The sequence below is a fragment of the Suncus etruscus genome, chromosome 3 (assembly GCF_024139225.1).
Source record: "Suncus etruscus isolate mSunEtr1 chromosome 3, mSunEtr1.pri.cur, whole genome shotgun sequence".
NCBI classification, from domain to species: Eukaryota; Metazoa; Chordata; class Mammalia; order Eulipotyphla; family Soricidae; genus Suncus; species Suncus etruscus.
Genome location: NC_064850.1, coordinates 52,145,384 through 52,170,986, shown reverse-complemented (window position 1 = coordinate 52,170,986; position 25,603 = coordinate 52,145,384). Strand labels below are relative to the sequence as shown.

General features: G+C 44.9%; 1 protein-coding gene across 1 annotated transcript in view; it reads left to right on the top strand.

The window, feature by feature from the left end:
• The first annotated feature begins 19,706 nt into the window (after positions 1 to 19,706).
• The window catches only part of DUSP10 (dual specificity phosphatase 10), a 37,218-nt gene continuing 31,321 nt past the window's right edge, over positions 19,707 to 25,603 (top strand). The window contains exons 1-2 of the mRNA XM_049769516.1: positions 19,707 to 19,822; positions 21,901 to 22,741. Coding sequence (XP_049625473.1) covers positions 21,928 to 22,741 — 814 coding nt within the window. The 5' untranslated portion in view covers positions 19,707 to 19,822; positions 21,901 to 21,927. The remainder of the gene's footprint in view (positions 19,823 to 21,900; positions 22,742 to 25,603) is intronic.

Sequence of the window (25,603 nt, the reverse complement as noted above, 5' to 3'; positions counted from 1 at the left end):
AGGAACCCTTCCAGATATTTGCACTAGAGCTGAGGGGCACTGCTCTCAACCATGAGGGTCCCCTGTACCCCCTCACACACACCTCTGACTCTGGTTCTTTCTTCTTCCCTTGAAGACTCTGAGTCTTCAAATGTGAGGACCTCCCTCACAAAGTCAAAGCATGTTTTGGAAAATAAACCTGCTCAGCCCTGTGGCTCTTAGGCCTAGACAGGGCAGGAGAGGGCGGGTCCCCTGGGGAGGTGGCCAGGGAGCCTGAAGGAAGCATGTTGATTCAGGCTCAGCACCCCTGGGTGGTCCAAGACTAGACCCCTTGTGGTGGGGTGATGTCATGCGGTTGGAAAAAGGAACTCTGTCTGCTTTCAGCCTGACGTCCTGCCCACTTAGGTAACCTCCGAGGTTCTCTTAGTGGCCTCCAGGGCCCAAATTAAATTTCATGAATGCTCTGGTGTTTAGTCTGCAGAACCTAGGAGATGGTTCTTTCACCCAGGCTGTTGGTTGTAACCACACACCACACACGTTTCCTGCAAAGTGAGCAGGGCCAGCGGAAAGACAGCCTTCACCTTAGGGAACAGAGCTGGGGAGGGGAGCAGCAAAGACCTCCCATCCCACATTCATCATCTCTTCTCTCTTCTCTGAAGGCAGAGTCCCCAATTTTGGGGCACCACACTCCTCATAGGGGAAGCAAAGACCTCCACTCTGGCTAAGCGTGCATGTCACTCCCTGTAAGGAGAAAGTAAGGAAAAATAAATTTCTTTATTACTTTTTCATTTTATATTTGGGCTACAGTTGGCATCTGGGGGTGTTCATGACTTAATCCCTCCTTCATGCTTAGGTACCACTTTTGAAAGAGTTTGGGCAGATATGGGGTACTGGAGACTGAACCTGGCTTGGCCACATGCAAGACAAGTGCCCTACCTTGGCACTGAGAAAAAGATTCTTACCTGCTTGAAAAAGAAAAGTCTCCAGTTTTTTTCTTAGATTCTTCTCTTGGAGAAGAAAAGATTAAAAATCATGGAGTATCTTATAAGCTAAAATAAGACTCTCATAGATTCAGGATTTGCTAAAAAGGCAAGAAAGAGGTGATACCTGGGAGCTTGTTCTAGGATCTTTCATTGAGGCTTTTAAATGAGCATATGACTGAGTTCTGAGCCACTGAAGAAAGTGGCACATGGTCCAACCTTTTCAAATTCAAATTCAAGTCTCATCAAGATTCAAAGTTCCCTTTGTCCTGTTTTATAAATGTGCTGGCTTTTCCTCATTGCTTTGTCTCGAAGACTAAGATACTTATTCTAATTCTATCCCAGGGATAGACCCAAGAGCAGACACTCAGAACTGTGTCTCACATCCAACCTGCCAGGATGTGAGTGATGATGATAATGATGGTGTGTGTGTGTGTGTGTGTGTGTGTGTGTGTGTGTGTGTGTGTGCCTCATCTGGCAACCTCCAGCTTCACCTGCACACCCATTGGCTATTAACCGGAAGGAGTCATGACATGGACTTGTCTCAGAGATCCTTCATATATGGCATCTGGATTCTTCTCAGAGGCATCCTCTATGAATCTGTTCAGACAAAAGACTACCTTTTACTATTCTTCGCTTTGGATGTCATCTCCCGTAGCAAGTTTGAGTCCTACTATGAAGTATTCCATGAGAAGAAAGAACTCACAGGTCAGCTTTTTTTCTGACCACTGCTTTTCGGTCTGTGCCCTGATTGCTCAGTAGTTGAAGAGCTAGAAGTATGGAAATGCCATCGCCAACATACTGGGTTAGATGCCAAGGCAGTGCCCAGTCTCTGCTCCATCCTTACATCTGCCTTTTAACAGCTTTTGAATTTTTCAACAGAGTCAATGGCAATCTCCTAATTCCTGTTATCTTCATCGACATGATAAGTCAGATCACAGATAGACTCTGGACAGAAAATATATGACTTTTTAATAAAATAATAATATAAATGATAAAATAATAGCGAAGTCATCAGGGCCTTTGCTGATAAAGGTTAACAAGCATTTCCAGCAGGGATTCTGAACAAAGTGGTTTCATTTCTGTTCTTTTCTTTTTTTTTTTTTAAACTCAACCATAATAAATTCCATTCCAAATTTGCAAAACTAATTCTCACCTTGAGAAGGTGAGGCAAGAATTCATTATGGAACAAGCATGTCTGCATATGCACTAGGTAAATTCCTTCCAGGACATGTGTGCTGAATGTAGGATATAAATTCCCTGTCAGGATGATGAGCTCTGAGTAATTCTTTCTGTCATGTGTGGTCTTTGCAAAGTGTCCTGCAGTTATTTATTACATCGTTCTTTATATTTATCTGCAGGGTCCATGGAGAAGGGGGGAACAGGGAGTGAATGAGGGACCATTGGGAAGTTTGAAAGATGCCTTCATTGACTTTGTGGTATATGCACTGGGGCCCCAGCACACCTTTGAGGGAGGGATTACTGTGTAATGTTACCTTCCCTTTGGGGGCAAGAACTTGTGACTTTGGTCAGAGAAGCTGTGCTGAGGTTCACAGCACCTGTTGACCAAGATGCTCTCCCTTTATATATATATATATATATATATATATATATATATATATATATATATATATATATATATATATATATATATAATATCTTTATTTGATCGCCATGATTACAAACATGATTGTAGTTGGGTTTCAGTCATAACCAGAACACCCCTCTTGATGATGTCACAAGTCCTTGACATTGCCTCTCACAGGACCGCTTTGACCTTTCTAGGTCATAGAAGGTCACAGAAGCTTAGATTTGAGGCATTTTTGTTCTTTCACTAACTAGCTCACTAAACAGATGGGCTTTTATTCAGCTGCTCTTGCTTCTGGAGTTCTTCATTAGCCACACTGGAAAAACAACATATAATATATTATTGGTCTAGGACCAGGGCAGATTATAGATTTATTGTGAGAATGAATAACAGCCCACGATAACTCCAAATATACTGGATGTTCAAAAGATTTGTGTTACTATTAGATACTTAAAAAATTAGCTTCTTTCCATTCTATCTATCTAAACATCTTAGACAACATTCCCTGTCTACCTTTTAATCATATACTCGACATAGCCCCACAACTTCATAATATAGGTTTGAGTTTTTTTCTTTTACTGAGTCTCAGAATAGTATATTAGCTGACATAACTAATTCTGGTTTCTGATGGACAAGAGTTCTAGCTTAACAGAAACATCTGCCTTGAGCTCAATGAACTAAACATTAGTTCAATGAATAAACTACTAATCTTTCTGCCATCAATTAATATAATTAGATGAAGTACAAAAATCAGTTTTCAGTGATTGATCAGCAGAACATTGGGAAAAAAGCCTGAGCAAAAAAAAAAAAAAAATCACCAGGTTCAAGTCACACTTGCTTAGCTCTCTACTTATGGAAAATCTGGCTACTCCAGGGCCAGAAAAATAATTCTGAACATAAAAGAGTCTCAGCTAAAGAGAAGCTATGAAAGAGTAAAATTCTGAGGGGCAGGATATTGGGAGAAAAAGAGCAACAGTGAAGAGGCTCTTCTCACTGTTGAGAATTCTTAAGGTAAGGAAGAAATGCATTTCACAGAAAGAGACAAGCTGAGACTTAACCAGAGTGGAGGTACTTGCTTCGGATTGTGCTCATTTGAGGGGAACTTCTGTATGGACTCTACCTAAGAAAGAAGAGCTTGCAAAAAGCCCTGCTGACCATCAGCGTGTTTCAGCAGGTTTTTCCCCAGTGACATTGGAGTGCATCTACCGTCAACCAAGAACAGACTCAAAACTCTGTCCCCAAAATGGGCCTTCTTACCATCCGGGTTATGACTCAAAAATAAACTTCACCTTGCCTTCAAGGTGGATTTTCATAGATATCTTTGTCTATGGATTACCGTGTGACTCTCCAATGGCTTCGTAAGAACTTCGTAATCTATCAGATCTCTGATCTCTGAATTCTGACTTTGTCATCTGGTCTACAAAGGAAGAGTTTTAGAGAACCTTTCAGTGTGTACTTTGCGAATTGTGAAATAATCTCTGGAGCTTGAGTTGGTTCCCTGACTCATGTTTCTGGATGAGGACACCTTGTTTTTAGGCCTAAAAGTTTTTTCTTTACATGTTTCCTTTTGATGGGCCTATACAAATTGCTGTTTTTTGTTTAGTTTAGTTTTTACCTTGTTTTTTCCAGGTCTATTTCTTATTTTCCATGCTGTTTTCATTAATTTTTTTAAGACTTAAAAAGGGGGAAGTGTGAGGTAAATAGAGGTCTTTGTAATAGTTCTCATTTGTATCTGTTCTCATTGCCTGCTTTTTTTCCCTTCCCCTGCAGGGGTTAGGGGGTGGTGGTGTTCTGTTTGGAGCTGAATAAAGAGGAGGCAGGAAAGCTGAGAGGGGAAGAGGTTTTTTTTTGTTGTTGTTGTTGTTTTTTTCCTGTAGGCTTGGGGTTTCTTGTGTGGAGCAACTGGCTTGTTGGTGAACTGCTTATAGTGTGATTTGGGATAAGGGATATGGGACTTCCAATTCCCTTTTGTGGTGTACCCTAAGACCCACCCATTTCTGGGAGGGGTCTTAACCGGATAATAGGTGTGACCCTACCTGCAAGACCTCCCATTCCTGGGAGGGGTCGGGAAAAAGTTAGATAAGCCTGGGACGAAAGGGATTCGGGCCTTTTGCCTTTTGGCCCCTTTGGCCGTTTCTCTCTTGGCCCGGCTTGGCTTCCTGGCTTTTGGATCTTTGGGCCGCATGGAGCCCAAAGGGAAGATGGCTAACAGGAGATAAGATGCAGGGCGAATGCTTAAAAGGTTGACATAGGCCACACACCTGTGGTGGCTAGGGCATAAATAAAGATGATTCTTCCTGAAGCCTGCGTGTGAGTGAGTCTTGATTACGCCGACTACCTGGGCCTGGAACTTGCCAGCTGGATGGGGGATGAAGCCACGTGGCTGGGGCCTAAGCACAAAGGCCTCCATCCACCGCCATCCAGCCCCATCGTTAATTAATTAATTCAACACCTTTTGGGAATGGTAGAACAACCAAACCATCTCTCTTCGCTCATTTCCATAGTCCCAAATTTAGGGATTACTAACTCCCCAGATACCTAGGTGAGACACTAAGGAGGCCACCTAGCAAAGGAGAGGAACATGCTTAGACTAAGACCTAGTCTGTGGTGCTACATGAGCATACTGACTTTGTCAAGATCAGATCAGATTAGTAGTTTGAAAGCATCTGTCCCCAGAATAAATTTCAGAAAACAGAATCCCCCCCAAAAGCCTGTTGAAACATAGGTGGTAATTATAGATCTTTCCTAAGAAAGCAATTAGGCAGTTGTTGAATACCTGCTTGAGCAAAGTGAGGTAATCTTCAGAAAACGGAACTGATTCCAGAGAGCCTCTGTGACAAATAATCAACATAAGGCATGCAGTTGGAACTAAACAAAACAGTCCATAGGAAAATGGAATTTATGATCAAAAGCAGTGAATAAAAAAATGGCCCAGATATTGGGTTAATCAAATACTTAAAATTACTTAGTAAAAACATACTCAAGAATTAATAGGAAACATGCTCTCAGTAAGCAAATAGGTAGAAAATAGTAACATATGGGGAAGAATCTATAAAATAGAACCAGATGAAAATTTTAACTGAGACATAAAATAATTGAAATAAAAAATTTAGCCTTTTAGCACATTTTCACATATGATTAAGTTCAAAGTTTGCAACAAACGTTTACACCTGAAAGAATAGGAACCAAAACAAACAACAGCATGCCATTTTACCTTAGAAAAGGTTCATGCTGTCTTGAATGCAGGCAAGGGGTGGGGAGGAGGTAGTTGGAAGGCATTGGTGGTGGGGATGTTGTACTGGTGAAGTGGATGTTCTTTTTTGTAATTAAAACTCAACCACAAACATGTTTGTAATCATAGAGCTTAAATAAGGATATTAAAAAAAAAGAAAGAAAAGTTTCATGTTAATTTCTCAAGAGAATTTTACTTATATTTTAACCTAGTGAACAGAGCAGACAAAAGAAAATAGACTTTTCTTTCTAAAACACTACAAATACACATACACACACACACACACACATCCAACCAAATGAAATCAAAGAAGGTTACAGAGAAATACTATCTAAAAATAAATTATTTTCACATCTGTAAATGTAAAGCTGGGTGTCAACATCTGGAGATCATGTGCCTAAAAGCACAAGAGTTTTTATTCATATGGGGATATCTTAAAGAATATTCACCATGAAGAATAAAGACAATATCAAATCATCATTCACATCTTCAAAAGGAAATTGGCCTCATGACGAGCAGTCAGATGTTCAGAAACTACATGAAACCATATTCTATTTGTTTTTAAAAATGTCTATTTATTTTTGCTTTTTATGTTATTTAAGGAAGATGAAAAAAAATAACGTACAAATATGGCTGAGGGTAGAATTCTATTCCACTAAATAAAATTGTGCAGAGAACAGTCTTCTTTTTTTTAATGTGTTCCTTTTGAACAGAAGTTTTGTTCATATGTGTATTTATATAGATGTACACACATATGTATAAATGCAATACATGGTAAACTATCGTTGATGTAATGACAGTTGGATCTGGACAGTAATGCCCCTGGACATGACCCTTCAACATGCCCCATATCAAGCCAGGTATAAAAAGGAAAACTCGGACAGTTGGAGCAGGGCCTGTGATAGTGACCAGAGTAGTGTCTGCTAGTTTGCAGGGGTCCAGAAATAACGCATCAGCAAGATGCTGCCTGCTCTGTACCTACCCTTCATATTCTATTCTTTCTTTAACTCAGGGGAACCAGGATAGTGACCAGAGCAGTGCAGGCCAGTCCATAAGGGGCCGAAATAAAGTACTGGCATGATGCTGCCTGTTCTGTATCTATTACTCTCTCTCTCTCCAATTTGGATTTCTGGCTGGTGAATTTCTATATCTCTTAGAAATCCCCCAGGCAGTACAGTAGCAGGCTTCAGACTACAGGAGAAAGTAAAAAGACACTTGGTTGGTCTCTCTCTCTCTCTTTCTCTCTCTCTCTTCCTCTCCCTATCTCTACCTCTTCTTTTCCCTCTCCCGTCCTTACTCCCTCTCCCTCCCTCTCTTCCTTTCCCTCCCTCTCTCCCTCTCCCTGCATTTCTCCCTCTCTCTCTCCTCTCCCTCTTGCTCTCTCTCTCTCTCTCTCTCTCTCTCTCTTTATCCACCCCTCCTTGATTGCTACAAATTGGTTTCCCTGGGTGGGCACCTGGCCTCACCCAGCAGCCAGGCTTCAGGGCTCTTGCGAGCCTTGCAGCACCCGGCCCTTGCAGCCTTGAGCCTCTGCAGCCGTGCAGCTCTGCAGATAACTGCAGTAATCTGCAGATAACTGGCAGAATCCTGTAAACTAATATTCTACTTCAGCACTATAACAAAGATGAAATCCTATAATTTGCAATCACAGGGATGAACTTATTAAATTTAAAGTATGTCAAATGCAGAAAGACAAGCACCATATGATTTAACTCATATGTGGTATAAAGAAGCCCCCAAAATGAATAAACCAAGAAAAGCACCAAATATAAACTCTTGGACTCTAAGATCAAATTAATGATCACTAGAAGATGGAAGACAAAGCCGAAAACTGGATAAACTGCACAATGAAGGAGAGAAATTAGACTTTTAATTGTGAATTATAATAGAGAAGTGCTGTGTTGTAATGATGCACCCCCAAAACTTGACTAACACTACAATGCAATGTTCCTTCAAGAAAATTTTGTTAGAAAGAATGTTAGGTGCCCAGAGATAGTTAAGTGGTTAGGGCACATGCTTAGCAAGCAAATGGCCCAAGTTTGAATCCTGCCACCACATGGTCCCCCAAGTTTTGTGGATGCATTCTTGAAGACTCTCCAAAACATGTGAATGCCCAAGTATCCCTAACACTGCAGGCTCAGGCCCATGCTCTGACCTGTCTTCACTGTTGGTAGAGAATTGCTGATATCCCCATTTTTAGGCTTCTTGACCACTGCTTGGTAGCATCCTTTCCACACCTTTTTTTCAAAAACTTTCTGTTATTTATTTGTTGGCTTGTTTTGTCTCCTTTTTTATTTGGTTTGGGGCCATACCCCAAAGTGCTCAGGGTTCCAGCTCTGTGCCTAGTGATCATTCCTGGGGATTGAACCAGGGTTAGCCTCATACAAAGCAAACATCTTACCTGTGAGACTTGCTTTGAAGTTGGTGTGAACGTTCTTATAATCTGAGAGACTTAGCCTCGTCTGAGTGAAGAGATCAAGCTTTTTTGATTACCAGGGAAAGTTTGTTATAAAGTCCTTCCAAAGATGTACCAGGGAGAAATCCTGGAGAATGTGTGTCACAGAACCTCAATCATCACAAGTGTATTTCTGCCCAACTTCTCTGAAATCATCTTGCTAGAGAGATCAGGATGTGCTAAAGAAAAGCATCTAATAAGGTGGCCTCATTTTTGTGAAATAGAGGAATACCTATTGGATAACTATTTCTGACCTCATGTTCATGCAAATGAACGGATGTCCTAGAACAGTAATCAGAAGTCAATGTTTCTAAGGGTAATGCTCTCTTATAATCTTAAGTAAATCATTTTTCTTTATACTTTTCATGCATATTTCCCAGGAAAAAATAAAGCAGATGCCTGAAATCCTTTCTCAGGTTCGTCTGTGCCTTACACACTTAATAGGGTCCCTCTTTATCCTGGCATAGCACTTCTGCCAGGGTCTTAGTAGTATAGATAGAACATGGCTACAATGAATGTCAAATACTGAATCAAAAGTTCCCAAGGGAACTAGTATTGGGTCAGGCAGACTCAGGTACTATTCAGTGTAGGCAATGTTGTCACTGATCACACATCATATGTAAAGATTTGAGGTGTTTTTCAATCTGTTGCCTGTACTGTAGCTCACTGTAGACTGTAGCTCTTCATAAGAGAGAATTTCCAGAAAATGATTTTATTTAGGATTTTTATTTTATGTAGAACTACTGCAGAAACTTGCTCTCCTGCCTCTACTGAGCACCACCCCTGGTTTTTTGTTTTTGTTTTTGTTTTTGTTTTTTTTTTGGAGGGGAAGGGGAATATGACTGAGTACCACCAATGCTGACTCTGTGCTGAACTACTGGAGTTACTGGCTAGTTTGAGAGTGTTTCAGGTCGCAGGTAATTTAGCTCTTTTTTCATTTGTAGTATTTTGGAGGGGGGTGGGCAACAACCAGTGATGCTCAGGACTGACTCCTGATTCTCTGCTCAGGGATCACTCTTGGTAGTGTTTGGGTAAACATTTACAGGGCAGGAGATCAAACTGAGCACTTTTCTTTTTTTTTTAAATCTTGGAGAACATTTTACCTGTGTTTGTATATCTTCCTTGGCTTATCTGGTTTGGGTCTTCCCTTTACTATCTACTCTCTCATGCTCTGACTTTTTGTGTTTTTTGTTGTTGTTGTTGTTATTGTTGTTGCATCTTTTTTTTTCTTTGGTTTTTGCCACACCCGGCGGTGCTCAAGGGTTACTCCTGGCTGTCTGCTCAGAAATAGCTCCTGGCAGGCACAGGGGACCATATAGGATGCTGGGATTCGAACCAACCACCTTAGGTTCTAGGTCGGGTGCTTGCAAGGCAAACGTGGCTGTGCTATCTCTCCGGCCCCTTTGTTGCATCTTTGTTTTACACAGTTGCCTGATTGAGGACTTGGTGGTGCTCTATTTCCAAGGTCAATATTCTGAGCTTCCTTAGACTCTGAAAATAAAGTTTTCTCTTTAACTCTTGGGAAAATACTGCTTCAAAGAATTCTGAACTTCATGAACTAGCTGGGTGTGAAGAGCTTTATTTCGAAATTCAGGCTTGATTCAGAGTATTACTTGCTCTGGTGAACTTCTTGCTTGAGATAAAAGAACTGTGAGCACCGTGATTAACCCTGCAGCCCTGAAAGGAAAGTCAGGTATTGTGAAGCCAGGATGAGTTCCCACTCTGTAAACCAGGAATTTCCCTTTTCTAACTTCAGGCATTCAGACTTGCAAAGGGAATCTGGGTGGGCACACTAAGGCTGTTGTAAATCGCAGGGGGTGATCAAGTGCATACAAGTATTCTGTAAAGGACAAAGCCAAATGGAATCGAAGTCATAATTATGACAGAGCATTGCATGGTCTTTATTGGGAGGTGAATATTGCCCTTTAATTGAGCAAGCTATTTTAGGACAGTTTGTTTTCTCTCTCAAGGTGACTTTCAAAAGTGTTCTCCACAGGAAGCTAACCAGCCCATCAGCTTGAAGAAACATTTGATAAGCAGATGCTAACGCTAGTGGTCACATGGTTCTTTCTGGAACCTTCCAGAGAGGCTAATCCAGTGCCTGATACATAAGAGCTGCTTCGAGAATTGTCTGAAAATGTTATATGTTTGGTGAAACTTCACTTTATTCACAAAACATCTAGCAGCACTGGTCAAGGAATGTGAGTGACCCCTCCTCCTATTTCCCTAGGATTTCTTGGGTGTATGTACTCAATCCCTGCCCTACTTGTCTCCCCCAACAGAATATTATTTTGTTAGTTCTGCTTCAGCATGAATCCCTGACCACTGAGCCTCTTTCCTTTTACCTGAGTTACAGATTCATTAACCCAGACTTTGAAGAAACGTTATTATTAGAACTTTAATCACCCCTGTCCTGCTTTTAAATTCTTTCTAAAATTACTTTCTGGCAAGAATAATTATGTCAATCAGGGGCCAGCTAAATATAGCTGTGGCCCTCACAGCAACTTCAGACAGAGTTTCCATCCCCAATCTCATCTTTGATTCTGGGTGCTGGCACTGGCCCCACCTGTTCTCTGTCTCTCCTTTTATTCCGGTGGTGCCAAGGGACAGTGTCCCGCAGGGGAGCCTGAGAACCCAGGGCAGATGGTAGAATTAGGGTTGTTTTGCCAAACATTGTGTCTTACAGGTTCTGCTAGGAATGTGTGTTACAGGATTGGGGGGAGGGAGGGAACGAGGGAGGAGAGAGACAGAGAGAGAGAGAGAGAGAGAGAGAGACAGAGACAGAGACAGAGACAGAGACAGAGACAGAGACAGAGAGAGAGACAGAGAGAGACAGAGAGAGACAGAGAGAGACAGAGAGAGAGAGAATAGTAAAGAGGGTTCAAGTTATGAACAGGAGTTAGGCGGAAGTTCAGTTGCAAATGATTAGGAGAACAGTGATGTTCACACTGAAAACTAAAGCTACCAGAAAAACCTGGAAACAAAGAGTCACTGACATGCTCAGGGAGCAGACCAAGGCTCATTTTGTCCTCCTATTTTCCCCCCACCCACATCCACACAACACCTTCTCTTGCCACAAGACACCTGGTAATCTGTGTGCACTTGGAATGAGACCCCATTCTCGTAGGTAACAGGCTGGGATCATTCAATCCCCTGAAAAGCATTGAGAAGGATGCAGGGAATTGATGTTTGGATGTTGTCACTTAAGCATGGCTCCTTCTTAGAAGCAAAGGAAGAGAAATCGTCAGCTAGCTATAAAAATGGAGCCATTTTGGCTTCTGATATGGCTTCTTCATTTTACCAAATTCAGTGCTTAAACTTTTTGCTGAGATTTTTATAATAATTTCACTGTAGAATGATTAGCTTAGAAAAGCAACAGTAATAGGACATAAATAATTGCAACAAGGTGTCAACATCAATTTGAAGATTTAAAAGGAGTTTCACAACAGATAACATAAAATTGGAAAAATAATCTGTAGTGACTCCGAGCCCATATAAACTCAAATCTTGGTATGTTTAGATAAAGATCACATATTTATTTAATATCTTTCTTACTTCAAACTCAGTGGCCACAACTTGGGGGCTCAGAATTATGTCTCAGCCTTATTTTTATCTTGCCAATCACCAGATTCCTTTTCAAATGCAGGGCCAGAAACCTCTTGGATTATTGATTTTATCCTAATAAATTATAGGGCACATGGGAATGAGTCTTCCTTTTTACCAATACTCCTATGTTGGTTTTCCTTTTTTAAATTAAAAACTGTTGTATCTGAGATTTATGAAGTGCATCCTCATCACCCTTTTAAGAGTGTTTACTTTTGGGAAATAAAGCATTTAAGATGAAGATACATGCTTAACTCAGTGTGACTTCAGGGGTAGGGCTGAGGAAGCAGGAAGCTTTGACATAAGCCAGTGGTCATCTCCCCACATTCTCTCCATTCTGTCCATAAGGCAAAGAGAGATAGACCAGGACAGGCAGGATTCTCCAGAGGAGTGGAACACATTGAATGATCTTGTTGAGGAATATTTATTTTCAGGAATTGGTGCATTCGATTTTGGAAACAGACAAGGATAATCAGACTTGTCTGCCAGGCTGGAGACCTAACAAATGCTTTAAAATGTGGCACCTCAAATCCAAAGGTCATTTGCTGGTGTAATTCTGTTTTGCTTGGGGTTGATCAGCCTTGGTCCCACAAAGCCCTTTGCATGACTGGATGAGACACTCACAATGACATAGGACTGTCTGCCTCACTTGAAATCCACCATTGAACCATTGGGCTCACCTAAAATTGAACAACTTCACAGAAACCATCAGAGAAGGGAACCACTAGTTTCTTAGGTGTCCAAACTGAACCAAGCTGTCACATGAATTTGACCATCATGTGTGGAGATCATGGGGGTGAGATTCACAGGAAGAAGCTGTGAGATCAGGAGTTAGAGATACCATCTGCTCAATATACTATGGGTCTGGGCTCTCGATTTAAGCAGAACAACTTTGTGCTTAAACCCAGAGTCCCTAAGAGCAGACTCATTTCTCTCCTCTCAGGAGTATGCTGGCCTGGTCAGTCACTGAGTCAGAAATGCCGCTTGTAGAGAGAAACCAGCACTGACAAGAAGTGAGTTTTGATCCTACCTCCAATGTGGCAAGCACAGCAGAGAGTTGAACACATGAGGATATAATGGGCTCTGAGAAGCTCAGAGGAGAGCAGAGTTAAAAAAGGAAAACTTATAACAAGACAATTAAAATAGCAGGGCTGTCTGGAGGCTGAGAACAGGATAGAAGTTTATAGTGCCACAAAGAAATAAATGGCAGCACTCTGACAGGAGATGTCTGGGCTCCATTGTTACCTCAAGATCATCTGAGTTCTACTGTTGCCTCTAGTTTTTTCTTATTGTGACCCAAGGGAAATCACTAAACCTATCTTTATTTTTGTTTCCTCATTTTTTATTTTAAGGCAGTAAAACTACCTACGTATTCATAGATATGTTGGGGATGATTGAAATGTGTTCACTAGAACAGTATTCTTTAACCACTGCAAACAATGCAGGTGGGAAGCTTGAAGAATGCCACTGTACTCAGTCCAAAGCAAAAACATTCAATTATCTGGTGTTATTATTTTCCAATTTTTAGGTCATTCTCCATTGTACAGATAAAGGTATCCTTGGTAAGTTAAAGACAAATGTAAATGTGATTAGAAGTCACACAGTCAGGAGATGTTTGGAGACTAATTTATTAATGTCAGAACCGAAATAAGTTGTGTGGGGGGGGGGTTAGGAGATCTGGGCTTTAGGTAAACTTTCTGGTGTCTGAGATACATGTGGGTAATTTCTTTGTGAGACTCTCTGTTGCTGGAATGGAGGGAAAGATTGTGGGCCAGGCTGCATTTCTGCAAGATTGCTCAGGCCTATTGAGGATATTATGTGATGGACGTGGTACAACCACTGATTATAATAATGAGTGACTAGCACAGAGGAAACCCTGTGGAGAACCAATGGTCACAAATCTCTAGCTGGTCATTTTTAAACAGAAAATAAGATTATGGCCCATGCACTATATGCCTGGATGAAGCCACATTTTCTTCAGACAAAGCCTTGGCTTTGGAAGTGGGAGAGAGGAGGTCTGCTCACCTCCTTTGAGTCAGGGATCCTTACTGCATCCCTTAGACATTCAGTTACCTCCTGCTGTTCTGTGGTCAATTTAGATCAGGCTGGAAGAGGAAATGAGGTGTGAGGTCAAATCCTGAGTTCAACCCCTGCTTTAGCAAATCCCCAATCTCTGGGCCTCAAATTACTTTACAAGCAGAATAATGGTTAGGAATTAAAACACAATGGATCTCTCAAACCATTTAGTATTTTTTTCTACCCATACAGAGATGGCTATTTCCACTTCATTCAATCACCTCCTCCCCACCCCCTTTGCTCCCCATCCCTTCTAGCTCTGGCTCTTTCTAATGCACTTTGAAAACTACTGGCCTAGATAAACTCTGAAGGTCCCTCCAGGCCTAACTGACCATGGTTCCAGTGCCCCTGGCACCAAAATGACTTCAAAACCAAGGAGCAATTATGGGTTCTAGAATAGTCCTGCCCAAAGAAAAGATGTGAACTGTAAAGTCATTTCAGATTTTCTAGCAACCATAGCGGAAGAAGTCAGATAAAACAGGTACATTTCATTCCAGACATATATCATTTCACTCAAAATGTGCAAAATAGAAACATCTTGATAGATGATCCATTGAAAAATAATTGAAATAGTTTCCACTTTTATCTACAGTTGTAAAAATTTAGATTTTTTTCCCTTAATTTTCAGTTTTGGGGCCATACCTAGTGATGCAGAGGAGGGGGCTACTTGCAGTTCTATATTCAGGGGTGAGTGGGTGGGTCTCTCTGGGTGGCTTTAGGGGATCATGAAATGGTGCTGGAGATCGCATCCAGGGCTTTCACATGCACAGCTGGACTCTCTCTGGCCGAACTAGGCATATTTAAATACACAGCATATTTCTATAGTTCTGTAGTCATATGGTTTGATTTCCTTTCTGCGGAAAGGGCAGAGATGGTTGCTCAGAGATTTTCACAAGTCAGAGGCATCCTCTCATCTTCCCATCATTATTTTTATTTGGGGGGAGGGGCATTTGGATCACATGCATTGGTCATTGGTGCTTGGGGGGTTCTTCATTGTCTTTAGTGACCATGTGGTACTGGGGGTTCAACCGGGGTCAACCATGTGCTTGACAAGCCCCTTAACTCTTCCTAACTTTCCATCCTCTTTCTCTGACTTCAGTGGAAGTGGACCTGCTCTGATGTCATGGAGAGTGATACAAGCCCATGGACCTCCTTGGGCTGCCATCCCTACACATACGGCTTCTCCTCTTGGGAGGATCTTCTCACTTCACCTTCTCTAGATCTGCAAAATCTCTCAGCATCTATCCAATTGCTCTCGAAGAAGTTTAGCCAGCACTACACTTTGCTGAATTTATCATCCCCTATATCCTGGCTTAATTCTAGAATCTCTGAGAAAAGTATACTCTGTATTTCCATATTTGTCCCCTACCACTCTCGGGACATATTTAACTGATAGATCTATGAGTGTGGGGGGGGGGGCATAGGAGAGAAGTTGGGCATGAGCTCCATATATCCAATGTAGTTCAGTCTGCAGCACTGCAGAGTCCCAAAATAATCACCAGAGATAGCTCCAGAGGCCTCCCAGTAGTGGCTCATGGGACCCCAGTGATCCTTGGCACCGCAGGGTCCCCAGCACAGTAGCATAGACCCCACCCTGAAACCAGAAGCCATTTTGATTTTGGGGTTGTTTTTTTTTTAGAGGATTTTACACATTTTCAATACAAATTAAAATTTCACTTTTATTGAATATTCTAGGTTTGTCTCATCAGCAATTTACTTAATATCCATAGAGATTTTTATTACAAATTTTATTATAATTAAAAGTTTTTATTATTAATAATACATTAAACAATATCTATATTTTCTGACATAAGGCCAATATTCCCTTTTTTAGGATAAAACATACTTTTATAAACCTATTCAGATTTTCCCCGTAAACTTTCTTTTTTCTCTTTTTTTCTTTTTTTTTACTTTTTGAGGAGGAAGAGGAGGGAAAAGGAAGAGGAGGTGGAGGAGAAAGAGGAAAAGGAGGAGGGAGGAGGAAGTGGAGGAGAAAGAGGAAAAGGAGGAGGAAGAGGAGGAAAAGGAGAAAGAGGAGGGAGGAAGAGGAGGAGGAGGAAAAGGAGGAGGGAGGAGCAACTTTTTTTTAACCTGTTCTCTTAGCAACAAAGGTGATTCCTTTTTTCTTTTTTTGATATCTTTATTTAAACGCCTCGATTGCAAATATGATTGTAGTTGGGTTTCAGTCATGTAAAGAACACCCCTCTTCACCAATGCAACATTCCCATCACCAGTGTCCCAAGTCTCCCTCCTCCCCACTCCACCTCTTCCCTCCCTTTACTCTAGACAGGACCATAAGCCACTCTGAATACAGCCAGGGTTCCCCAGTTATAACAAGGAACACATTTACTCACTTGTATCCTGTTTTATCAGATATCTCATCATGCATGTTCCATAATTTAGCTCTATTTGGGGGCTTTGTTTAGAACTGCCTTTTGTCAGGAAGGAGACTGGTTTGCTCCACTCAACTCCATACAATTTTGCAGTATTTAGATCTGATCAAGATCTTGGAAAATTGCAGTCTTACTGGTCACTGCTCTAAAGATTGGGTGGTAACTGCTGACTGCCTGGTATTACAGTCAAGTCTAGGAGCAGTATCTCAAATAGTATTAAAAAAACAAACAGGGCCCGGAGAGATAGCACAGCAGTGTTTGCCTTGCAAGCAGCCGATCCAGGACCAAAGGTGGTTGGTTCGAATCCCGGTGTCCCATATGGTCCCCCGTGCCTGCCAGGAGCTATTTCTGAGCAGACAGCCAGGAGTAACCCCTGAGCACCGCCGGGTGTGGCCCAAAAACCAAAACAAACAAACAAACAAACCAAAAAAACCCCATCTCTTTTGTACAAAAGAAGCTGAGAAGAGCAGTGACTGAAAATACATCCATCTCTAATTTGACTTGTTTCTTTTACTCCATACTTCTATTTTTCACTCCAGTTTTGAGGTTTGATCAATGACGAGTAATTTTGCTATCTATCATACTTTTTCTCCAGCCTGGGTGGCTTAGATTCTTAGTCACTTAAATTATAATAATCTACCCGCTTTCAACTATAATAAAATAATCATCTCATTAACGTTTCTTTTTGAAGTTGTTTTTTTTCCCCCTCTGATCTCATGGGAACGACAGGAAAGAATTCTTCTAACAATTGTGTAAATCCCTCTTTTGTTGGGGGAATAGATAACAAAGCATTAGCCATGAATTAATAATTTATAGACTATAAATACTTTCAAATACCAGCGCCCCATACCCTGAAGCCAAGATGATGCTTTTTAACGGGATGCTTTTATCAGCAGATATTCCTTCTTGCTCCCTCAGTCCTTGAACAGGAGCGTGGGGACTTTCCAGCCTTTCTCAGCTGGGGGTATTAGCATGGCGCTGACACTTGGCCTCAGATGAACAGATAAACGGCCCAGAGGAAGAATAAGGAATGAAATGGGGGCACAATCCAATCCTGAGTTCGTGAACTTTGCTCAGTAAGTATCTATAGTTAGGGAAAGACACATTTCAAGTCGAACAGACCCTTGTTTTTCCAATCTAGTCTTTTGATTTTCAGGGGAATTGCCCACAACTCATTTTACCTGTCTAGGACTTGCTCCGCACTGAGATTAAGGACCAGGTGTTGCGACCTAACCACTCATTAGCTATCATCCGGGTAAACACCAAAGCCTGTTGGTATGTTTGTGAGGAAGAGTCTTTTTTTTTTTTTTTTCAGTTTAAGATTCTTTTTTAATCTTTTCCTGCGAGTTGAAACATCGTTGTGAAATTTGGACGTGTATATATACGAACAGACACATTCCCTACTGCCATGTAACATATAATATATATCTAGTAAACGTTAAAAGAAAATTTCCAGCGATGCTCAAGGGGATTTCTTTTAAGAGGCTCAACGCAGCAGCTAATCCGGAGCCTTACTGGGAGGCGCCTTCAGATTTTAGAGGTGCTTTTAGACCACGATTGTGTCTCTGCAACTTAACTGTTGGGCCTAAGGATTTGAACTCTTGTCTTCAGACACATCTCTAAATAAGAGACACGGCTCATAGGGCATATTCTAAGGCAGGAACAAGAATATTCAATAGCTCCGCTGTTCTTATTTCTCTTACAGGAGAGGGAGACAGTGAAACATCCCCCAGATCTTCAAGGGACTGGGGCGCATGCAGATCCTCCCCTTTCCATTTCTTTCAGCAGTCACTTAACCGATTTGCGCTCCGTTCTGGAAGCATTTTCATGCCTAGAGGCAGCGGGTTGGCCGTTTGCCCAAACCTTAGGATTCGCGCCGGGGCCCGAAAGCTTCGGGGGCGAGGCAATGTGGGAGACCCGGGAGGAGAAGTCGCTGGGACGGGCTCTGGAACCATCCAGCATTTGGTGCAAGATGCCGCACTCTGGCTCCTTTTCCTCCTGGTGCGGCGGTTCGAGAAGCGCTTGGAGGCGGTGCTGGTGCGCCAGGGGCATTGCGGGGTGGCCGGGCCACGGGTCCAGCGCCCCGAATTGGAGATGTGGGCGTGACGGGCCCCAGCAACGTAGAGCTCGGGATGGGGGGCGCGGGTACTGCAAACCGTAGTTTGCAAAGCGCTCCTTAGAGCCTCGAGTCTGAGCTCTGGCCTGTGCCTGGGAGCAGTGGCTAGCGGGTGGGCCTGGGAGAGGTCAAGGTCTAGCCCAGGAGGATGGCGGCGGGGGGCGTGACCCGGGCGCAGCAGACCGGGCCCGCGCCGGGGAGCAGCTCGGGCAGCCGGAGGGGCAGCGACACCTGCGGGCCGCCGAGCGGGCAGCGCTAACAGGGACCCTCCCCAGATCTCCAATAAGCCCCAATGCTGGAATCCGAGTAGAGAGACCCCCCCAAAACTCCCGAAGGCGCACTTTGGGCCCTCCGGCCTCTTGGTGCAAGCAACCGGTGAATTTTAACTCTAGGCTGGGGCAGGGCTGCTCTAGACACTCAGAAAACCCCATTAGCCCAGCGGGTACGGCGACTGTTGCTTCTTTCTGCCTTAAGAAAGTTCCTTCGATACTTTGGATCTGAGTTCAGAGGTGGATGAGTGCAAACGGAGAGGGTGGCACTGCAGGGGGGCGAAGGGGACTCCCAACTCAGCGCACCAGCACGTTTGCAGGTTTTTCAACCTTTTATTTTGTTGTAAAGGCACACTTTTTTCTTGAAAACAAAATCACGACGCACACCATTAGAAAACGTTAAAACAAAGTTGAACTCTTTGCCTATATGGACTATCTTATAAAGTGATTCTCTTGAAGAGGCATCAAATAAACACCAAGAAATGATTTTATGATTACTTTATTAGGAAAGAATCGAGTGATCGGTCTCTTTGTGACCTGAAGCCGCCTGTGACAGATGAAATGGGAATTCTTCCCACGGCACACACAGCAGACAATATCACACGGCGGCACAGCGATTGAAAAACGCTGGGACTCGAGAGACCATTGACAATTCAGTCCCAGGAAGGGTTAATGAAGCGAGTGGCAGCCGGTTCGAGTTTCCATGTAAATAGAAGCAGCTGGCTCGGCGCGGGCCTGGGCGGGCCCCTCGAGGGCTGTGATTGGCCGCCAATGACATCACCGCCCGGCCAGGACCTCGCCGGGGCCCTGGGACGGCGGCCGCTCAAGCCCGCCTTAAGAAGCCGAGGCCCCGCCCCCTAGCCCTCCCGCAGCGGCCGCCCATTGGCCGCGGGCCGCCGTGAGGTAGCGGTTTGCGTCCGTGCTCTTCCCATTGGCCGGGGCGGCCGTCGGTCGGCGTCGGGCCCGCCCCGTCGGAACCTTACATTTACAGTGTAGCAAAAGAGAAAGTAACTATGTTGCTGCTGCTACTGGAGATCAATGAAGCCCGCTGAATGGGGGCTGCCTGCCTGCGCCGATTCCTCCTAAGGCCAGCCGAGCGCCGGAGGGTGGAGGGCTGCACTTCTTGATGAAGTAAGTGGGAGGCATCCCGTCTCCTCCGGAGAACTCAAGGAGGCTTAGCGACTCTGTGTGTGTGTGTGTGTGTGTGTGTGTGTGTGTGTGTGTGTGTGCGTGCGTGTGTGTGTGTGTGTGTGTGTGTAATGTGATGCTCACTCGGGAGCTACAGCAGGTGAAGATTTAGGGTTCTCTGTTGGCTCCCGCGCCCCGTGCGTGTACTCTGCAGACTTACTCTAATGGGGGGGCGGAAACCCCCGCAAAAATATAGATGAGGTTTGTTGGGATGGTTTATGGCAGTTTAGAACGCTCAAGGCTTCCCAGGGCGCTGCGTGGCGAAGGGGGAGTGTTTGTTAGGTGCCTGGAAGAAGGCAAGCAACGTTTCTTCTCCAGCTGCTGGATTTTCTTTAGCAGCTCTTCCTTAGCCCCGGGTGGGAAGGTCTGGGGAGGGTCGGAAGGGGTGAATGAAGCTTAGCTTCTTGGGGGGGGGGGGTAGCTTCCTGGTTGTATGTTTTTCTGTGCGCCCGAACCTCTGCTGCAGGGATGCAGATCTCCGTAGAACACTCCGTGTGTGTGTGTGTGTGTGTGTGTGTGTGTGTGTGTGTGTGTGTAAAGCTACCCCCCCACACCCCCTGATGCTAGGATTCTGCGATGAACCTAACAGGTAAAGGCAGAAAGACTTCCTCCCCCCCCCCCCCATTCGCCCCCCGCTGGAGCCGGCTGGGAAACGGCGCTTCTGGAATAGTACTTGCTCTTCAAAAAATACTACGCAAGGGAGGGAAGGAGGGAGGGAGGAGGCAGGGCGGGAGGGAGAGAAGGGATTGGATCCTCCCGCTTCCATCCTTAGCGGGGTGAGAGAAACCTGAGTCCCGGGGTTCTGCAGCTCTGCTGGAAGCGTTTGTGTGTGTGTGTGTGTGTGTGTGTGTGTGTGTGTGTGTGTGTGTGTGTGTGTGCGTGTGTGTGCGCGCATTCAGCCCGTGTGTGACACTCTGGCTCCGTGTCAGAGAACACTGATGGTCGGGGGTAAACGGTCGCTGGGTGATATTTTTCTAGAAATTGCTTCAAGTTCCTTTTGGTGAGTAGCTTTTGCATGGGGTTGGGCTTCTCGACTGCGTTAGGAGCTTGCCGGCAGGCTGTTGAGCGCCCTGGTTGTAGCAGAGGCAAAAGCTGGTTCTTTTGCGGAGGGCCCCTGGGGGAAAGAGCAAGAGCGACGTTTCACTGGCTCTTGAGAAGAGTTGGCTTCTGAAAAAGTGCGCTTACTCCAGTTTTTTTCTCTTGAAGGGGCTGGGGGCGGGGGTGTCCTCCTTGGGGGGAGTGAAATCCGGTGCATTCCTGGCTGCTTCACATCCAGGGAAGCTGGGGTGCATAACTGATGCCACTGGGGGGAATGTGGGGGAGGAGGGTTCAAGATGGAGCAAGCCAAGAGCAACTTACCTGCCAGAGTTGGGTTGTCAAGACCCTGCTCCTTGGACCCAATGCTTCCTTGTAGGACAGGAGTTTGCAATAACAGATGAAAGGCAGGCACCTGGATGGGAAGTTTTCTCGGCTGTGCCTTTTCAAAGGACTTGACCCATTAGAAAGCAAGAATAGTTCCTTAGGAGAGAGGTTCGCTTGGGGATAGTGGCATGGCTATTTGCAGAAAGTGGATGTCCACCCTGGATGCCGGTTTTGCTGCTGTGTTTCTGGCTGGCTGGCAGGCAAACGCTCCTGGTGAGCCCTTTACCTTTTCAGTAGAGGATGCATTATTGGAAAGGATTCAAGCCCAGACGAATCTTACGAAAATGGTGCCGTTCCTTCTGCCTGGGGTCAGAGACCCTAGATAGATTCCTCCTAGGAGCTTTCCTGTCCACTGGAGGTCCCTGAAAGCTTTTACTCCCCAGCATTTGCACTTTTCTAGCAGTCCAGATAGATGGGGAAGGGGACCGGCACTTGGCCTCATATCCCCTTATAATCTGTCAAAATGCATTTCCGGTTTTGTGTGCAGCACCTTAAGAGGCACTTGGTTGGGAGACTTTGTGGGATGCAAGGGGAGGGCTTGAGACTACTTTTTGGGGCTCCGGACGTGATGCACTCTCTCTCCCTCCCTCCCTTGACAGATCCGTGAGTTCTTCTGGAGCCTCCTCATGCCTCCGTCTCCTTTAGACAACAGGGTAGTAGTGACACTGTCAAGGCCCGTCCGACCTCAGGATCTCAACCTCAGTTTGGACTCCAGCTACCTGGCTTCTGCCGCCCTGGGCAGCCACAGCCACCCTCAGCTCCTTGCTGCCACCACCCTGTCCCTCAAGGCTGCCAATCCTACGTATATGCCCTCATCCAGCGGCTCTGCCCGCTCCCTGAATTGTGGCTGCAGCAGTACAAGCTGCTGCACTGTGGCAACCTACGACAAGGATAGTCAAGCCCCCAGCCCAGCTCTGCCCCCCGGCCCTGCCTCTGGTGCCCTCGGAGCCATCCCACCCTGCCCTGCCAACCCAATGGTCAACAACAATGAGAATGCCGGCCCGCTGAGTCCAGCAGGTGGGGTGAGTGGCAGCCCTGTGTCCGGGACCCCCAAACAGCTCACCAGCATCAAAATCATCTACCCCCATGATCTGGCAAAGAAAATGACCAAAGGCAGCAAGAGTCAGCTGCCAAGCCAGGGCCCTGTCATCATCGACTGCAGGCCCTTCCTGGAGTACAATAAGAGCCACATCCAAGGAGCTGTCCACATCAACTGTGCAGACAAGATCAGCCGCCGCAGACTGCAGCAGGGCAAGATCACCGTCTTAGACTTGATTTCCTGTCGGGAAGGCAAGGACTCTTTCAAACGGATCTTTTCCAAAGAAATTATCGTTTATGATGAGAATACCAATGAGCCCAGCCGAGTGATGCCATCACAGCCCCTCCACATTGTCCTAGAGTCCCTGAAGAGAGAAGGCAAAGAACCTCTGGTGTTGAAAGGTAAAGTCTGAGCTCTCCCTGCACTCACCCAAGGTCCCTTGCAGGCTGAGTCCTCTTAGGACTTAGGCTGAAAAGTGATACACTTTCTCCTCCCAGATTCCAAAAGCCTGGGCACCCTTCCCTTCCCTTCCCTTCCCTTCCCTTCCCTTCCCTTCCCTTCCCTTCCCTTCCCTTCCCTTCCCTTCCCTTCCCTAACCCTTCCCTTCCCTTCCCTAACCCTTCCCTCCTCTCCCCTCCCTCCCCTCCCCTTCCCTCCCTTCCCTTTCCCTTCCCTGTCACTTTCTTCCCCTTCCCCTTTCCTTCCCTTCCCCTTCCTTCCCCTTCCCTTCCCCTTAACTTCCCCTTCCTTTCTCTTTCCTCTTCTCTTTCTCTTCCCCTTTCCTTTTCCCATCATACTGGAAAGGTGAGAAACTTCCCATAGTATGGCCTGGAAACTGGGGTTGACTTCTTGATTCCACTTCTAGTAGCTGTTTGAGGAGTTATTTTGCTTTTTGCAACTGTTTCCTTCTTCATCTTTCTAAAAGGGGCTTCTAAACCAACTACGGTATCACAGGTCTTGCCTGATTCATGGCATCACAGGTCCTGCCTGATCCAGCCTGATAGCTGGAAAGGGCTTGTTATTCAGTCTTGAAGCAGTGTTGATGAACACAGCAGCAGAGGTAGGGTGAACGTCAAGTAAATCAATGAACATTGGTTCTTTAATGTGGGAAAGTCTTCCTCTTTTACCTCTCTGATCCATGCATGTTTTTATGTGGTTTGTCAATGAATATCTAAAGGGACAGAGAAGCTCAGTATAAGCTTCAACAGAAAGCAGATGTTGACCCCAGACATTCATCCCTTCCTGGGGATGCGGTTGTGCTTAGGACTTCTTCCAAACCATTGGGCTCTCTGGCTATGCCTGGCAATGGTTGACATCCTAGACTTCCAGCATAGTGGGTCACTTTCTCCAGGACACTCATTGTAACTGAGTAACTGAGGTCTGTTTTGCTGAACTTGGCCAGGGATGACTATATCATAAGAATAACAGGAGCTCCTAATCTAGGTCCATGCTATTTATGCCTCCCCTCAGAGACCGTTCTGAGGGCAACTTCATTCTTCTTCTGGGATATTTACCTGGTGATGGGGACCATTAGTCATTTTACTTCTTATTTTTGAGCCAAGGAACATAGTCTCTGTCCTTCAGTCTGTGGGCCAAGGGTGTTTTTATGAACACTATGGGCATATACATTGGAACAGACCATTGGGTGGGCCAGGTGGTAGTTCTGTCATTGAGACAGCTCTGTTCTCCTCTTCCTCGACTTCCCAATGATATTTTTTGCCTTTTGCTAAGTCTCTTTGGGAAATAAGGGGGATTGAAGTGGTGGAGTGATTCAGGGACTGTATAAAATGCCTAGGATAAAACCAAGTTTGGCTGCATAAATATGTGTGTCCATGTATATACATACACACACATACTTACATATATATATATAACTTTTTTCTCTTCTCCACCTTCCATTGCCTTCAAGTTTGCTCTAACTGGCCTCCACTACTAAAAAGGTGCAACTTTCTGTACAGCCAGCTGGCAATGAAAGGAGGATAGAAAAAGACAGGGAGGCACCTCTGATAAATTCCAGCCATGTTGAGGCATCTTGTTTGTTAATCATGATCATTGCTTTTTCTTGGGATACCATGTTGTTATTTGCTCTGTATTTATCTGCAGTCAATTCTTTTTCCACCCAACATATTCGCAACTGGTTGACTTTGGGTGATTTCTACTTAATGTTTTTTCTAGCTAAGAAAAGACCTCCTACACATTTCCCATCTGGGAGAGCAAAAAGAGGGATGGCCAAGGGTCTTGATGAGCAATCACTCTCGGCACTCTCTCCTTGGGCAAAGGAGATGTTGGGAATGGTGTGCAGAATCTGAGGCTGGCATCGGGAAACCAATGGAGATGGTCCCTACCCTGGACATGGAGGTGTTGGAGCGAGCTATGGGCTACCCTTTGTTTGTGGTGGGTATTGTTACCTATGGGGGTGATCCACTAATTACTGAAAAAAGGAGTCTCATGGTGAGGAGGGCTTCTGATCAAAGTGGGGTTCTTCCCCAACTTTCCAGCGGATGCAGCTGAGAGGCGGGCAGCCTGGGCTTGCTCCAGAGTGTCAGTGAGAATTGCCCCAGTGGGGCGGAGCTGGCCACGCTGCTGACCTCACCAGGCGGCCACTGCGCACTCTCCTCACTCAGGGTTGGTGAGACGCAGCCGCTGCTGACTTGGACGATCGCTGGTAATAGAGGTTGGATTTTTTTTTTTTTTTGTAGTCCTTTGGGCTTTTTCTTCAAATCTCTGGGAATGGGATTGAGAAGAGGGAGCTCAGGAGCAAAGGGTCTTGTATAATACTTTATTCTTTAGGATCGTCCTTAGTATCCCTTTTCTTTGCGGGAAATGGCCCCAGGTCAGAAACAAAATGGGGAAGAGAGAAATACATGGAATCTGAACAGCCCAGTTCTCCTTTCGTTGGGTCATACCAATACTTGGACCAGTGCGCCAGAGATAAGGGAGGTGGTGCGCATCTCTCGGGTTGGGGGTGACTGGCCAGTGGTTTCTCTGACCTTCTCCAGTGGGCTAAGCACTGCCCTGGAGTTTATTAGGATTACCCTCTCCCAGAGTGTGCTGCTATATTTTCCTGCAGCAGTAATGGTCCTGAGACCCTTTGGGAATGTTTTTTTTTTGCAGAACTTGGGTGGTTGGGGGGGGGGGGGGTGAGCAGCTCTATAGAGAGCCAGGTGGGAACTTGAAGGCTTCCTGAATACAGACTCCGAGATCTTGGTCCAATCTTGGGTGATTCCTGGCTGCCTCTTGGGCTTCTCTGGTTTCTGTTTGTA